Source organism: Neovison vison, chromosome 6, assembly GCF_020171115.1.
Source record: "Neovison vison isolate M4711 chromosome 6, ASM_NN_V1, whole genome shotgun sequence".
Classification (NCBI taxonomy): Eukaryota; Metazoa; Chordata; class Mammalia; order Carnivora; family Mustelidae; genus Neogale; species Neogale vison.
In genome coordinates, this window is record NC_058096.1 from 214,522,112 (window position 1) to 214,539,993 (window position 17,882).

The window sequence follows — 17,882 nt, forward strand, 5'->3', positions numbered from 1 at the left end:
TAAAATCCTTTCTTTAATAAAGTCACTTAATGTTTTTGTGCAATGGCAAATGTGATATTTTCTTTTTTAAATTTTTTATTTAAATTCAATTAGCTAACATATAGTACATCATTAGTTTCAGATGCAGTGTTCGATAATTTATCAGTTGCGTATAACACCCAGTGTTCATCCCATCGCATGCCCTCCCCAACACCCATCACCCTGTTACTCCATCCTTCCACCCACCTCCCCTCCAGCAACCCTCAGTTTGTTTCCTATAGCTAAGAGTCTCTCATTGTTTTTCTCCCTAAGTGTGATATTTTCTAAATATTTGTCTATCAATTTGCTCTTCATTTATAAAACACAATCTCTATGCTGATTTTGAATGCAGAAAACTTGGTACACACTTCTAAATTCTAAAGGCATGTGCAGATGCTTTAGTAACCCTGTGAAAACAATGACATCATGTATGAAAAATGATGTGTTTGTATTTTCTTTTCCAAATTTTAATTCTTTTGTTTCTTAGTGTTTTATGGGATACTTTTTTGGAGGGATGTCTCATGGCCTTGTCTACAGACCCCAGAATAATGTTGAAGAGAAATCCAAAACTACGGAAACCCATTCATTGTTCCTGAGGTAAAATGGAATGTTTTCAACAATATACTGTGATGTATGATAGTTATGGTAAGACTTTATGAAGATACCACTTTTAGGTTCAGACATTCTGTTCTATTACAAGTTTGCTGAGTTCCTTTTTTTAAAATTTTTAAAATTTATTTTCAGCATAACAGTATTCATTGTTTTTGCACCACACACAGTGCTCCATGCAATCCGTGCCCTCTAGAATACCCACCACCTGGTTCCCCCAACCTCCCACCCTCCGCCCCTTCAAAACCCTCAGATTGTTTTTCAGAGTCCATAGTCTCTCATGGCTCACCTCCCCTTCCAATTTCCCCCAACTCCCTTCTCCTCTCTAACTCCCCATGTCCTCCATGCTATTTGTTATGCTCCACAAATAAGTGAAACCACATGATAATTGACTCTCTCTGCTTGACTTATTTCACTCAGCATAATCTCTTCCAGTCCTGTCCATGTTCCTACAAAAGTTGGGTATTCATCCTTTCTGATGGAGGCATAATACTCCATAGTGTATATGGACCACATCTTCCTTATCCATTTGTCCATTAAAGGGCATCTTGGTTCTTTCCACAGTTTGGTGACCATGGCCATTGCTGCTATAAACATTGGGGTAGAGATGGCCCTTCTTTTCACTCCATCTGTATCTTTGGGGTAAATACCCAGTAGTGCAATTGCAGGGTGATAGGGAAGCTCTATTTTTAATTTCTTGAAGGTTGATATCCAGGATCTATAAAGAACTCCTCAAACTCAACACACACAAAACAGACAATCATAAAAAAAAAATGGGCAGAAGATATGAACAGACACTTCTCCAATGAAGACATACAAATGGCTATCAGACACGTGAAAAAATGTTTACCATCACTAGCTATCAGGGAGATTCAAATTAAAACCACATTGAGATACCCTTACACCAGTTAGAATGGCCCAAATTAGCAAGACAGGAAACAACATGTGTTGGGGAGGATATGGAGAAAGGGGAACCCTCTTCCACTGTTGGTGGTAATGCAAGTTGGTGCAGCCACTTTGGAGAACAGTGTGGAGATTCCTCAAGAAATTAAAAATAGAGCTTCCCTATGACCCTGCCATTGCTGAGTTCCTTTTTGATCGTGTTTACCTTATATGAATTATTATAAATTGCATTAATTTAAAATTTTATGTAGAATGTTCCTCTTGACACAAATTAGAGGAAATATATGATAGACTTTTATGTCTCAGTTTAATAATTATAAACACTTGGCCAATTAAGTTTCTTATATACAACCTTCCTGCTTATTTAATTTATTGTTTTAAGAAAATCCTACACAGTACACAAATTTACCCATATATATTACCCATACTCATGTTAGTATGTATTGCTAACACATAGTGATATATCTCTTATCTATCTATCTATCCATCATCTGTCTATACCATGCTATTAGCACGACTCACAAATAAATAAAATTGCCTTCGTGTTGCCTGATATACATGCATACTCAAATATGGTGATTTCTTCAAAACCTTTTTCAAATCAAAATCCAAACATGGTACACATGGTAATTTAGACATCAGTCGTTAAGGCTCTTTTATTTTCTAACAATACTACATTTGCCTTTATTTATGTCAATTTTTTAAAAACTAGATTATTTGTCTTGTAGAAAGTCCTACACAGTATATTCTGCTCATTGTTCCATCCTGGCGTCATTTTTCATGTTCCTCAACAGCATTTAGAAGTCAGGGCAAGAAAGGCGAAAGATGCTCCCAAGAGGACTGGAGTTTTCAGAAAACCCCTTTTTCTGCAGAGAAGTTGGGGAATTGTTATGAGGTCAAATATCAAGACAACCTTTCGCAAGATTGCAGGCAGAGTAAAAGGATTAGTCTCAGCAGACCTGTGGCTTCTCACAGATCGAGTAATACCAAGACTCCTGGCACATCCCTGAGAACCAGGAGCCAGACTTCCTCATGAAGACACAGTCATTGTCAGAAGATGTGGTATCAGGCCAGTTGCTGTGAAAACACACATGAGCATCAGCCAAGTCCCTTAGCCACAGTACTAGGGCAAGCCACACTCAGCCAAGCCCAGCTGGGCTTCTCACCATTAAGATTCCAGAAGAGGATAAGGCTACCAGGGGAGGGTCTAGCCTTGGGGATATATGAGAAATCTCTAGAAGTAAAATATCCCAGCCATCTCTTAGAGCAAGGGTTTTTACATGAAGGAACTACTGGCATTGAGAGCCTTATCGTTATTTGTTGTGGGGGGTGTCCTGTGCATTGTAGGATAGTGGGCAGCATCACTGGTGTCTACCCACTTGATGCCAGCAGCATCCACTCTATTGTGCCAACCAAAAATATTGCAGACAGTGCCAAATCGCTGTAGGGGGAAATCACTACCTTCTGAGCACCACTGTTTTATAATAATCATCTGGTACAATTTCTTGCATTATAAATGATATAAAAGAGGTCAAAGTGGACAAATAACTTAACATCCCTGGGTATCTGAGTTTAAGTTTCAGAACATGACACATTTGAATGTCCAGTATATAATAGGTGCTAAGTCTGTCAAAGGATCCCATCCCCTCTTTCCTAAACATTTCTTGAAATGTTCACAACACCCATTCATTCATTCATTCCAGTACAGTTGATTATGTACCTGCTGTGTACCAAGCCCAGAAGTGGGTACCAGAGACACATCAATGAGTTGGATGACTGCTCTGCACTGAAGCAGCAGCCTGTCTGACAGGTAAGACATGTGCAGGCAAAGGAAGATCATAACTGAAATTGACACAGCCACAAAACTCTACATAGGGTTAAGGGAGTTGGAATAATTCATTCTGGGCACAGGATGGATTCCTCTATGAGACTTGACACACATATTGTAGCTCACCAAACCAATAAAATGTGTTCTAGGCAGATAACACAGCAGGAGAAAAAAAAAAAAACAAACAGAAAGATCAGATGCAAGACAGTTTTCAAAAAGATGAGTTATTTGTCACATAGTTGTGAAAGGAGATGGAGGGCCTTTGGATGTGTAAGAGAAAAGAATGTAAAGATGAATAGCACCCACTGTGTGGGCATTGAAAGGTGCCATCTAAAGATTCTGGGTTATCCGGAACATCTGGGTGGTTTGGTCGGTTAAGTGTCTGCCTTCAGCTCAGGTCATGATCCCAGGGGCCTGGAATCAAGTCCTGCATCAGGCTCCTTGCCCAGTGGGGAGCCTACTTCTCCCTCTGTCTGCAGCTCCTCCTGCTTGGGCTCACTCTTTCTCTCTCTGATAAATAAAAAACACAATCTTTTCAAAAATTTTAAATAAAATTAAAGATTCTGGGTTATGCATGTAACATTGAGGAATTAGGTGTTTCCTAAAACTATATCAAAGGCATGTTTTAGGAAGATGACCCTTGAACTTGACTAGAGCATGGGTTCATGGGAGTAAGACTAAGTATAGGATATATAGCAATCATCCTGACCTGAGCTGAGGCAGATGTGAAAATTGAGGAAAGCAGAAATACTCAAGATGGTCCAGGAGGTTAAGCGTGAATTTCTAGGAAGGTATGTGGACATGAAAAAAAAAAAAGTTCAAGAACAGATGACCAGAATGTGAGGTCGTTGAGTCATATGTAGAGGGGTTAAGTCTGGATCCCCTAGGCAGTTATTCCTTGAGTGTGTTCTGTAGGACACTAAAGGCTCCAGATACATGCAAATGAGATGTACATCTCAATAAGCTTGGCACATCACACACTGCCTACTCCCTCCTCGAAGTGTATGATTCTCTTCGATGTATTAACAGCACCAAGACTTCCCACAATAAAGAACTTCCTATTAAGTGCTGTTTAATTATGGTCTACACACACACACACACACCTCTGCAGCTAACAAAATAACTTTAAGCATGGCAATAGGAAATGTAACGGGCAGTTTGGTTTTAACCAAAACCAGACACTTGAGATAGTGTGGGAATCTGTAGGAAGATGTCTTCAAGGTCCAGTGAGACAGACAAGCTCAACAGGGACACTCACATAAAGGTGGGTGCTGAGCCATCTTGCCACTTGTAAATGCCCTTTGGATACTGTTTCTTAAGGCCAATCCAGTAGACAGTATTTTCCTCTGACCTTAGGAATTTCTGCATGAGAAGACGACAGATTAAGTCAAGAAATACTATGTGCAGAGGTGAGAATCATGGTGGAAGCAGCCCCTGAAAGGGAATAAGACTGACAGGCCCCCATAAGCAGGGATGTTATCCAAAGCAACATCCTTGGCTGAAGTTGGCTAAAAGCTCTGGGTAGATCTCCATTTCCACCATTATTATGGCCTATGAGGTCATCAAATTATGGATACGTGTGGTCCTCAGGCTTTTCATTTGTAAAACAGGGATAAAAGCGTCAGGTGCTGGGGCACCTGGGTGGCTCAGTGGGTTAAAGCCTGTGCCTTCGGCTCAGGTCATGATCCCAGGGTCCTGGAATTGAGCCCCGCGTCGGGCTCTCTGCTCAGCAGGGAGCCTGCTTCCCCCACCCTCTCTCTCTGCCTGCATCTCTGCCTACTTGTGATCTCTGTCTGTCAAATAAATAAAATCTTTAAAAAAAAAAAGTGGCAGGTGCCTTCCAGAATTTTCTGAAATTTCTTTTTTTTTAAATTATGTTCAGTTAGCCAACATTTAGTACATTAGTTATTGATGTAGTGTTCAACAATTCATTAATTGCTTGTAATACCCAGCGCTCATCACCACATGTGCCCTCCTTAATGCCCATCACCCAGCTACCCCATCGCCCCACCCCCTCCTTTCTGTAACCTTCGGTTTGTTTCCCAGAGTCCAGAGTCTCAAGAGCTCAGTGTATCTCTTAGCAGAGCACTGGTTAAGAGGTAGTTAGGATTATTCAAAAGCATGGTTTACAGGGTGAGAAATGTAGACACTACCCCCTTAGGAAGAGTTCTGGAAAATAGGAATCATTTGGATTCCACTGACAAACACTGAGTCCACTGAACCATACTGAGTATGTCTAATCTGGTCCCTGACATCATCAACTTAAAAATGATTCAGAACCACACCTAGCCTGGAAGTTCTTCATGTGAGAGGAGATGAACTGGGGATCTGGCAGCACAGTCCAGTGTTGAGGAAGAGGGGGTGGGAAGGATGTTGAAGGACAAAGTTGGATCTGAAGAAGAAAGAGTAGAAGTTGTCTATGTAGATAGAAGGAAGCATTCTGGACAGAAGGGCCAACATGAAGAATCACTCAGAAAAAAGACTTGGCCAAGAAAGAATCTTGGCCAATACTGTGTGCTAAGGCAGTGGAAGGGTATTATGAAAGGCAGAAGGAAGGATTGGCACTAGATTTTGCATGGGACAAAGACATGAACTTGCAATGACTTGAAGGGTCCCCAGAGCACCCCTTCCCACCTTCGCACCTGCTCTGCTTGGCTATTGATGATGACCAAGTGAGCATCCTTCTTAGCACAGTGATCCTTGGCTTCAAACCAGTCCTGTGACTGTGTGGAAAATAAATAGCAGGAGCCCTGAAATGCCATCCAGTTTTCCGGGCAGGGCTCACAGGATGATTCTGGAGAAGGGGAAAGAGGTTAGTTCTGTTGGTGTTAAGGGCTGCACTGGCCATTGAACAAGGTCTCCAGTGAAATGATTCAAAGCTGTGCATCTTTGACACTTGGCAAAAATGAGCACAGTAGCTTCCCATTTGTTCATTCAGGAGATGGGCAGGGGTGCCTGGGTGGCTCAGTCAGCTAAGCAGCTGCCTTCGGCTCAGATCATGATCCCCAGGTCCTGGGATCGAGCTCTGAGTCAGGCTCCCTGCTCATTGGGGAGTTTGCTTCTCCCTCTCTCTCTCTACTGCTCCCCCTGCTTTTGTTCTCTCTCTCTCTCTCTCTCAAATAAATAAATAAAATCTTTAAGAGAGAGAGGCATTATGAGATGGCAGAGTAATGCCATTCAAGGGACCTCAAACTTTACATGAACACCAACCCTGATAAAGGGTTGATTAAAACAACCCTACATACACGCCTGTGTTGCAAGAATCACTAGCATCAACAATGTCCAAGAGAACAACCTTCTTCTCCCAACTCCCACTTCCCACCACCCAGCTTGCCCCATCTCCTTACCGTTGCCTGCCCGCAGAGCCTCCATTTGCCGGAACACCTCTCCCCACATCATGTCCCGTTTGTGCCGAGCATCTGCCAGACCCTGCACAACTAAGGGGCCCACAGAGAAAGGCAGATCAAGACCCGGTGGAGGGATGGGAAGGAATAAGCCCTCCATGACATTTAACACTCACATTTGATGTCCAGTTGCTTGAGTTCTTCCTGCATCTGGTTGAAGAACTGCAGTACTAGAGGAAACATATGGCTGATATGCACTAGACTTTTAGATACACAGTTCTTTTCCCACTCCCCAAATTGCAGGCTGAGACAAAGAGGGCAGTTTCTTTCTAGAATCATTGAGTCCAGCAACACAGTCCAGTGACCCCCTAATGACCCATCTCTGCCCCAGCCCTCTAGGGTCCTCTTCTCAGGACTGCAGATTTGGGGGCCTGGGTCCATGTGATCACCCATTCCCATGGCTCAACACCTTACCCTCAGCCAGAACCACACCAAGGATGAGGACTAGCAGAAGCAACATCAGGGTTATTGTCAGGCAGAAAAACTTCCAGGGGCCATCCTGGGGCAGCTTTTGGTCCCAGTGTGCTGCAGGGAATGCAACAAGCATGAGGCAGTGCACATGGTCTCTGAAAGTGCTGGTAACATGCTAGGAATGTGGGCGGATGAGCCTGGAATTCCAACCTGGAATGGGAGGCAGTGAGCACCCCTGGTACTGAGGAGGGCATCTACTCCTGCCCTCGATTTCTTGACTCACCTGATTCCCCCGGCATGGGCAGAGATTTTCCCTCCATGGACGTGAGGTCCTGTAGCCTGATGTTCTTTATAGCTGCCTTCACCTGTGGCTGCAGCTCTTTTTGTCTAGCTAACCACAGCCCTTCTGGTTATTATTAAAGACACACCCATCCTATACTAGGAAATACCACCCCCTATGTAAACCATCAGATGGTTCCTTCCTGGCTCCCTAAGGCCCCCAAGATCTCTAGATGGCTTATCATCGGTTCATGTCACAGGGAGGTGGCATTAGCGTCTTGGAAAAGGTATTCTGTTCCAACTATGCTGTAAAATTCTGGTTTTTTCTCAGTTTGGGGGACAGTAGTGGCCCCAGAAATCTTCCTCAAAGTTTCCAGTGCATTTGCACCTTTAGACTTCTGGTTGCAGTCGTTTCAAAAGGTCTCGCATTTTCTCAGAGATAAAGTTGTAGTGGTTTCACCATTGGAGTTATGTTAATGCTCACTCAGAGCGTGTGGCCACTCCTCCGCCACACATTGCTTTATGTCTTAAATGGAAAATATGGTACAGTAAGGAGGACAAGTAAGATAATGTAATTGAGAGTCTTCTATTTATCAAAACTGTTGTTAGGAAATGTCCATATATCACGTCATTTCATGGGTCTTTTTCTCTTCGAATGCTGTTACAATTTTTCTTTTCTTTGGTTTTCACCAGGTTGATTAGGTTGTGTGTGTGTGTGTGTGTGTGTGTGTGTGTGCGCGCCTGTGTGTGCCTCCATATGCTGTTTGGAATTATCCAGCTAGGGATTTTCTGAGTTCCCTTAATCTATTTTTAATGATCTTTTATGATTTTTTAAATTTTATTTTATTTTTGCAGTGTACCAAGATTCATTGTTTATACACCACACCCAGTACTCCATGCAATACGTGGAGTAATACCTTAATACCCACCACCAGGTTCACTCATCCCCCACCCCCTTCCCTTGCAAAATCCTCAGTTTGTTTATCAGAGTCCACAGTCTCTCATGGTTCATCTCCCCCTCCAATTTCCCCCAATTCACTTTTCCTTTCCTTCTCCTAATATCCTCCATGTTATTCCTTATGCTCCACAAGTAAGTAAAACCATACAATAGACTTTCTCTGCTTAACTTATTCACTCAGCATAATCTCCTCCAGTCCCATCCATGTTGCTACAAAAGTTGGGTATTCATCCTTTCTGATGGAGGCATAATACTGCATAGCATATATGGACCACATCTTCCTTATCCATTCACCCATTGAACGGCATCTTGGTTCTTTCCATTGGCAACTGTGGCCATTGCTGTTATGAATATTGGGGTACAGATGGCCCTTCTTTTCACTACATCTGTATTTTGGGGGTAAATACCCAGTAGTGCAATTGCAAGATCATAGGGTAGCTCTATTTTTTAGTATATGTGCTGCCGAAGCGAGCACGGGTAGCTCTATTTTTTAATGTCTTGAGGTATCGCCACACTGTTTTCCAAAATAGCTGCACCATTTTGCATTCCCATCAACAGAGTAAGAGGGTTCCCCTTTCTCCACATCCTCTCCAACACTTGCTGTTTCTTGTCTTGTTAATTTTGGCCATTCTAACTGGTATAAGGTGGAATCCCAATGTGGTTTTGATTTGAATCTCCCTGAAGGCTAATGATGATGAACATTTTTTCATGTGTCTGTTAGCCATCTGTATATCTTCTTTGGAAAAGTGTCTGTTCATGTCTTCTGCCCAATTTTTGACTTGATTATCTGTTTTTTGGGTGTTGAGTTTGAGGAATTCTTTATAGATCTTGGATATCAGCCCTTTGTAGTGAAATCTTTGATGATTTTTTAAAATCTTTTCATTATTTTTTCTGAGAACTTTTAAAAGTTCTCGGAATTCTAAGCCCCAGATCTCCTATTCATTTATTGTAATGACCTGCCATATGCTACCTAACCTTTCCACCTCAGTTTCCTGATTTGTAAAATGGAAACAAGTACCCCTGCCTATCAGGGATGTTCTCTGCATTGAGACTATGGTATCTGGTGATTCACAATCCTCCCATACATAAAAGACATACAGGTCTTTTGAAAGCTATAGTAATACTCTAGACTTGGCCAAGTGGGATGTCTTCCTGCATCCTGAACATCAGCAGGCCCTCAGTTTCAAGTGCCTTCCTCCAGGGGAGTCCTCCTCTGCTCTCTGGGGTCCCCCGGGACTGTCAGTGTCTTCTAGGAAGAACACTCCAGGCCCCCAGGACCACAGTGAGTTTAAGTGGATCTCACCATAGATAAGAATTATCTCAAAATTATCAGTCTCTCTTGTGCCTGTCACCTGCAAGAGACAACCCTGGTCCCCATTACTCTTTCTTGGGGGCACTCTTAAACCTCAAACCTTAAACCTCAAACATCTCCTCAAAACACTCCATATATGAGTTTTACTACAGAACGTTCAATGCCAGGCTCAAGAGTTAGATTCTGCACAGTAGAAATGGCTCGCCACTGAACTCCACAACAAACATCTATTGAGTCTCTACCTCATGCCTAGCAACTGTTAGAGGTGCTGGGACACAGAGATACATCCTATCCAGTCTCAGACCCAGGATGGAGGAGCCACCTTGCAATGTGAGGGAGACATCTGCTGGTCACCATGGGGAATGTGAAGGAAGGCACGTTCTCCCTAGGACTGAAAGGATGAGTAGGCCTTCTCTGGGCTGATAGCAAGGAAAAGGAATTCCTGTCGCAAAAACAGAGACCAGTGAAAGCAGAGAGTGGGGAAGTATGTAGTTGGATCATAGCCACGTGTGGGAGAGCTTGGGGGAGATAAGCCTGAAAGGGCTCCTACTTACAGTCAATGAGGAGGGGATCTGGGACTCAGAATCTTGAGAACTTTAAAGCCCATGGATTTGCTGTGTTTCCAGCACCCAAAATGGTAAAAACTGAATTAAATGACACATTCTCAATAAAAATACATTAAGGAGTACAGTGAAGGAAGGACATGCACCGTGGGAAAGGAGGGAGGTGGCATCTGAGCTGAACTCTGAAGGATGAACAGTCCCCAGCACACAGCGTCAAGGAGGGAACAGCAGGCAGAGGAGCCAGCATGAGCAAAGGCAGGGAGAAGTGCCCAGAATGGGGTTGGAGGAGACTGGGAAGTCAGACAGGGTCAAAATGTGAAGGGACTTTAGGCATCTTGGATCCTAAAGCAGCAAGGACTCTATATAGGGTCCAGGGAGGAGTGGGCTGAAAGGAGGTAACAGCCTGGACTCAGGGTCCCATCAACACCCTCCTCTAAGCTCTAGCCCACTGGCACAGCAGAAGATCCAGAATGTGGGTGCAATCTGGCACTACTCAAGTCCAAAAAGGACATCAGAGAAACAGATGTTCAACCAAGAAGTGAATTCAGGACTAAGAAGAAAGATCTTTGTTGTTGCTTCTGGATGCCCAGAAAGGTCAGGATATAAGGCTAAGGTCACAGAAGGGGATCAATAGGAAGCCAGGAGATGGAGTGGAGCCCAAGGTCTCAGTTCAGCTGCATCTTCCAGCCCTGCCTGGAAGGGGGCGCTGTGATCCTAGACAAGTGCCTTGGCCACTCTGGGCATCACTTTTTCTTTTATGAAATGGGGGTGAATGATAAGGAGAAGCGACACTTGTGTATAAAGAGCCCTGGCACAGAGTAGGTGTGCAGTTGAGGTGAACTCTACCCACCTCAGCACCCATTTCAACCTTTTTCTTGAACTGTGGGTACCATGCTTTCATTTTTCTCACAGGTATTTCTTGTGCACCTACTGTGTGCCAAGCAGTCTGTGGTCACTGGAGATAAAATGACCAAAACCAAAGTTTCTTTAAAGCACAACCTTGTAGCTTTGCTCAGCTGTTCTGCCAGGCAGGATTTGTGCATTTCTGGGTCTCTGCACTGGGTTTGCCCAGGGGTGACCAACAAATACTGTCCTAATCATTTCCTACCCTAGACATTCATCAGCCCCCACTGGGTGCTGGAATCTGTACTCACAGCTGCAGACAGAGAGATGGGTCAGACCCAGCCCAACCCAAGAGTAATGTCCGGCACCTACTTCCCTCCACAACACTGCACCCCTAGCCCTGGGCAAGTGGAGGAGTTACCTATGAGTCTTCCAACTGATCCCAGACACATGGAATTGGCAGGACTCATAAACTGTCAGTGGATCTTTTTACCTCCATGGGTTTCAGGGAAGTCATCAGGGAACCTCCATGGGTTTCAGGGAAGTAGTGTCTTGGGAGTCTACTGCACCTTCATGATGTTTATCTCCCAGGATTTGAATGACTCCAGGACACACCTATCTCTCCCCCGTTGTCCCCCCTTGTTGTAGAGGTGACACTTAGGTCCAGTCACTTTCCATCTCAGCACATACTAGGAACAATTCCACTAAGTTTCCATTGACAGTTAAATTGAAATACTCTTCAAATCCTTGGTCATTGTCTTGCTTAAGAAGTCCCTACTCATTTTGCTAGGCGGCAGTGTGTTGGTACATGGAGGGAGGAAACCTCATGCTTGATCTGCTCCTTGATAACTGGGTAAAGTCGGAACAGGCCACACTAGTTGGTTAGTTTGATAAGCAGGACCAGCCTTGGTACCCAAACACTGTGCCCCAGATAACTCTTATCTCCAGCTCAGAGAACATCCAGCCCAGCACCCAGCTAGCATGTATCCAATAGTTATGTATGCAACACCTGAGCCCTTCTCTGGGAAACCCACAGTGACCAGGACTAATATGCCCGACCCTATGGATATGACAGTAGAGGGGAGAAGGCAGGTGACAGATAACTGAATTTAGACAAGTTGGTGATGAGTTTGAGGAAAGGAAGGCAATTGGCTACGAGAGGCCAAAACCTAATCCACAGACAGCTGGGAGGCTGGGGGTGGGCTGCCAGGGTGGGAGGCAGTGGTTTCATGGGTAAAGTGACATTTCAGCTAAGACAGTCTGCTCCAGGGACAGAGTGAGAGGAAAGGGTACATCAGGTGGAGGAAACAGCATGTGCAAAAAACCTGAGGTGGGAAGACGAATGTCCGTCCAAGGAACAAAAAAAGGCCAACATGACAGGATCTTGAGCAGCAAGGAGGTGTGAGTGACTCAAAATGGCCTAGAATGGCAGATGGTGGTCAGATTACAGAGTACATTACCCTCATACTCCCAACAGACATACATTTTACAAGAGGGATACTGGCTGTGATGTCAGTGAATTTCAGATAAATCAGGGAATAGCCATTCACATTTCAGTGGAATTTTGCATCACACGGGCTTTCCACAGGGTTGTAATGAGACTTCATTTCTTTTCTCAGTCAGTTTTATTGAACTGTTAGGTGCACTTGTTAGGTGCCCAGCTGTGGGAACACAATATTAAGCAAATTCCGAATGGTTCTACCCTCTCAGGGCTGCCAGTCTAGTGGGGAGGTGTTGATCAAGTAATATCTGTAATGCAGTCCAGTGAGCATTACTGTGGAAGTAGAATTCTTGGCCGCCTTCAGAGCCCTGGAGATCTTACTCTGTAGCATGGAGGGCTCACAGTGGCCACACTCAGCACCTGGAGCTTTGCAAGCTTTGGGTTCTGCTGCCCAGGACCCATGTGCATGTTGTAACATTTAGCTGTTTGGAGCTCTGGCAATCATGTGGCCTGGGGGAAGAGAATTTCATCTCCAATTCCCACTTATGTCTCGTGGCGCTAATCAAATGCCCGAGTTTCGGTTTGAGCCTAAGCTGGAAAACCAACTAAGGACGAATCTCCAGAGTGGAGTGAATCTGTGGCTCTGTCTCCACCTTAGCCCTGAGCTGTGCATCAGATCTCATCTGCCTGCAGCTCTGTGGCTGATCCTCAGGCACTCTTTAATTTCCACAAATGAAATGGACCTGGGGAATTGTGAACCAACTTTTAATGAGCCCTTAAGTGCCACCGAGAATCCCATGGCTTGTTCGCTAACAAAACTTGAAATTGGTTTCTAGGGATTGCTATGCCAGCAGAGTTTGGCAGATTGTGCTGGGAGCATGTCCCACTGGGCTCTTTAATACCTGTCACGTGTATAATATTTTTAATCTACCTGCGTACTCCAGCAAGCACGCCCAGGAGGCTTGACTAATGGCACAGAGAGCATTGGGGTGGGGCTGGAGGTGGCAGGTTTAGATGAATTCTAATTGCTGCTAAGGAGACCCCATGACATCACTTCAGCTGAATTCTCTGGTGACTTGTTTTCTCTTTATTTTTTTTCTTTAATTTATTGTTTTCATTTCTTAAAGAGACACCAACCGGCCACCAATGTGAACTGCTCATTTCTCCTCAGATTCTTAAACACAGATGGATAGGCAAGCAGAGATTTGTGTGATAGCATGGATAGCTACCTGCTTTAGGGCACCGACTCACATCAAGAAGATGTGGGTTCAAATCCTGACCCTGCCACTTTCTGGCTATGTGAACTTGGTGACATAAACTGGTCTCTCCGAGCCTCCATCTGCAAATGGGAAACCTAATAGTAATAGCACTTGCCTCGTAGTGCTGTGTGGTGCTTGTAAGTGCTCAGTAAGTGCTAGGTAGTGTCCATGCAAAAGGAACAAACCTTTTAGAATCTCTAAAAATAAGAAAGACTTTCATTTCAGCCCAAGTTACGACAGCGGCCCGGGAAACACACTCTTCACAGGGAAGAAAGTGCTCCTGAGAATGAACAGTTGTACCAAGGTTGTATACTTTTTTATATCTTGTAAAACTCAAAAGATTACGGATTCTAGATTAGCAAGCCCTATATGGAGTGCATAGTACATAGATAGGAATCATGAGTTTTATCATACAGGAATTCGGGAAGCAGGAGCATTGATCCCTCTCTCAAGGACGAGGCAGTTTTTCTTTAAGCCACTCATGCACGAAACAGATATACAACGCATGACCAGCAGGTGTAAATCAGACTTTTGGTTTGACCAAAGTTCATGTACAGTCGTTGTGACTTAGAAAAAAATGTAAAATGGGTTCTGTTGGAGAAATTTTGTATCACCATGCATATCACTTTATTACTCAGTAGAATCCTGTAGGTGTGTGAGCCAACCAACCACCCCATGTCCTGAGAACCAGCATTTGCTGAGTGCTTCCTTGGCTCCAGGCTTGGGAACTCGAGTACAGAACAGGGCAGATGAGGTCCCTGCCCTCCTGGCATTCATCTTGAAGTGGGAAGGAAATAATACTCAAGATTAGGAGAATAGGAGCAAATAATCTAACAGTTACACATTTATATTTGTATCTTTTTTTAAGATTTTATTTATTTATTTGACAGACGGAGATCACAAGCAGGCAGAGAGGCAGGCAGAGAGAGAGGAGGAAGCAGGCTCCCTGCTGAGCAGAGAGCCTGATGCAGGGCTCAATCCCAGGACTCTGAGATCATGACCTGAGCCGAAGGCAGTGGCTTAACCCACTGAGCCACCCAGGCACCCCTACCCTATATTTGTATCTTCAAGGGAATTAAACACATGCTGTGATTTTAAAATTTTATTTATTGAGAGAAAGAGGAGCAGGTGGGGCAGAGGGAGAGAGAGAATCTAAGCAGATTCTGTGCTGAGTGCAGAGCCTGATGCAGGGCTCAGTCCCAGGACCCTGAGATCATGGCCTGAGCCAAAATCAAGAGTTGGACACTCAATCAACTGCACCACCCAGGTGCCTCAGCATGTTGTGATTTTAAAGCAGTGTGTTCTAGGCATTGAACGGAATGCCTCCCGTGTTTATGAGATTGTTGCACTACACACCTGAGGAATGACTGAGACCTGGAGTCCCCATGAAAGGAAGAGTTTTCTCATGGTTAAAAGCATCCACAGAGGATGGTTAAAAGCATCCCTCACCCACGCCAGCTTCAGATGCCTTGCACACTCCCATGTGAGTGGGGAGATGACTCCCCCTATTGGATGTGGAAGGAGTGACAGACTCCTAACTCCCTTTCTGATTGAACAGAAACTGTTTCAGTTGTCAGGGACAGAAATGTAAATTTGAGGGCAAAAAACCCCAAACCAAAACCAGGAATCCAGTGACTCCTGTACTGGGACATGCAGGGATTGGGGGAGGCAACCCTAGGACTCGGATAATGGCATCACAGCTCTCTTGCTTTGAAATTTCCAATTTTCTCATGTGTTTTTATTTCCTTCTCTGTTTATGTAGACAAGCCTCATTTCAATTATCCTAAATGGCAGAGCCCACAAAGCGGAAAGAGGGATTCTCTCTCCCGCCACCCTCATGCTTTGTTTTATTAAGGAGAGTACATGTTGTAAAGAGCACTGAGTGCTATATGCAAACAATGAATCGTGGAACACTACATCAAAAACTAATGATGTACTGTATGCTGACTAACATAACACAATAAAAAATATGTACTATTTCTGCTTGTAGAAGTCTGGAAGTTGGGCACCTGGGTGGCTCAGTGGGTTAAGCCGCTGCCTTCGGCTCAGGTCATGATCTCAGGGTCCTGGGATCGAGTCCCTCATCGGGCTCTCTGCTCAGCAGGGAGCCTGCTTCCATCTCTCTCTCTCTCTCTGCCTGCCTCTCCATCTACTTGTGATCTCTCTCTATCAAATAAATAAATAAAATCTTAAAAAAATTATTTAAAAAAAAAAGAAGTCTGGAAGTTACGGGGAGAGGGCAAATGCATGGTCCTCAGCCCTCAGCTCCAAGCCTGACTCCAGAATTCTCTGAACCCTGGAACCTGGCCAGATCCACCATTTGCCTCTTTCTTCCAACCCAGGTATCGGACATCCAAGGATGGAGGAATTTGCTGAACACGCACCAGACCAGATCTCTTCATCTTCTCATCAGGCCTCTGTTCCACATTCAGGAAGCCAGAAACAACCCCAGTGAGCTCAGCTGAGTTGCCAGTAGCTGACACTGGAAAGCTCTGGGTGGTAAGGCCTGCCTCAGAGGGAGGAGGGGCTGCTGCCAGTGCCTGGGGCCAGATCCATGTCTGTGAGCCTGTGAATAACAGTATTTGCTTCCTGTTTTTACAAGTTCTCTTCCCTGCGTCCTCTCTTCACTCCTTCCAGCCACTTCCCCAAGCCTGTCCCCTATTTCCACACCCCCCTACACACACACACCATGATCCCTTCCTCCTACAGGTGACCATTCTCTATGAATAAGAATGCCAGTTCTCGGGGCGCCTGGGTGGCTCAGTGGGTTAAAGCCTCTGCCTTTGGCTCAGGTCATGATCTCAGGGTCCAGGGACCCAGCCCCACATCAGGGTCTCTGCTCCAGAGAGCCTGTTTCCCGCCCCCCGCCCCGCCTGCCTCTCTGCCTCCTTGCGATCTCTCTCTCTCTCCCTCTCAAATAAATAAATAAAATCTTTAAAAAAAAAAAAATGGGCCGCCTGGGTGGCTCAGCGGGTTAAGCCGCTGCCTTCGGCTCAGGTCATGATCTCAGGGTCCTGGGATCGAGTTCCGCATCGGGCTCTCTGCTCGGCAGGGAGCCTGCTTCCCTTCCTCTCCCTCTGCCTGCCTCTCTGCCCACTTGGGATCTCTGTCTTTCAAATAAATAAATAATAAAATCTTTAAAAAAAAAAAAAAAAGATGCCAGTTCTATTTACTAACAACTTTCCCTGTGCCAGCCCTTGAACTAAATGCTGTGCTTGGGTCATCTTCTGAGGTAGGTTCTTCTAAAGCCCCACCACACCATGATGAGACTGAGGCTCACCGTTTAGTCCCTCACCCATGGCCATGCATATTTTAAGGTGTAGCTGGGATTTGAACCAGCTCCAGGGCTTGAGTCTCACAGCCACGCTGCCTGCCTTGGTTACCCTGGTCTTCTGACCCCGTTGACTCCCTGCTCTTTGTTAGGGAGGCTCTCAATCCTGCCGGTCCCAACTCCAGCTTCAGCTGATGGGTCACATGAGGTGCTTCCCAAGCTGGAGATCAAGATGGGGGGCACAGCTCCCCTCTGCCTCCAGCCCATTCCCACAGCAGTCAGTCCACCCCAATCCTATAACCACTCTTTCTTCTCCAATCTCTTCCCCAGCTTGGTGGGCTCCTTCATTTGCGTGATGGACACTGGGAGGCCTGGGTCACTCCAGTCACCCTGGATTCTAGCAGGTCAGCCTCTTCCCCTTTGTCAGAGGAACACTGAGGAAAGTGACCACCAGAAACAGAATCAGAGTCTCTGTCAGGCAAGGAACTTCCAGGGATTAAATTTTTGTTCCCATCATCTTGGGGAGAATTTCATTCAAGGGAGGGCAGGGGAGAGTGGAGAGCTCCCGGTCCCCCATGGACACACTTTCACCCATGGACTTCCACATTCACCCTCTGACCCCACTGAGAGTGAATTTTCTGATGCTGATTAAACCTTCACCTCTCCTCCTTTTGTCTAGACTCTGGATCCTAGGATAAATTGTGGCTTATGGCACTGGCTTAAAATTCTTCACACACAGCTGAACCTTCTGTACAGAGGAATATTGGGAGTGGAAGCTAAATG

The 17,882-nt window shown here is 45.0% G+C and overlaps 1 protein-coding gene across 2 annotated transcripts; it reads right to left on the minus strand.

The window, feature by feature from the left end:
• Nucleotides 1–2,168: 2,168 nt before the first annotated feature.
• On the minus strand, nt 2,169–7,627 carry LOC122910753 (C-type lectin domain family 4 member G-like). 2 transcript variants are annotated; one of them, XM_044255376.1, is made up of 8 exons: nt 7,457–7,627; nt 7,177–7,287; nt 6,879–6,932; nt 6,706–6,795; nt 6,001–6,152; nt 4,617–4,720; nt 2,490–2,607; nt 2,169–2,396 (listed from the first exon to the last, which is right to left on the minus strand). In XM_044255376.1, the coding sequence occupies exons 1-8, from the start codon at nt 7,491–7,493 to the stop codon at nt 2,328–2,330; spliced, it is 735 nt and encodes a 244-aa protein (XP_044111311.1). In that variant the 5' UTR covers nt 7,494–7,627; the 3' UTR covers nt 2,169–2,327. The 2 variants fall into 2 exon arrangements, with proteins under 2 accessions (XP_044111311.1, XP_044111312.1); XM_044255377.1 differs by having other exon boundaries at nt 2,169–2,607.
• Between the last annotated feature and the right edge of the window lie 10,255 nt (nt 7,628–17,882).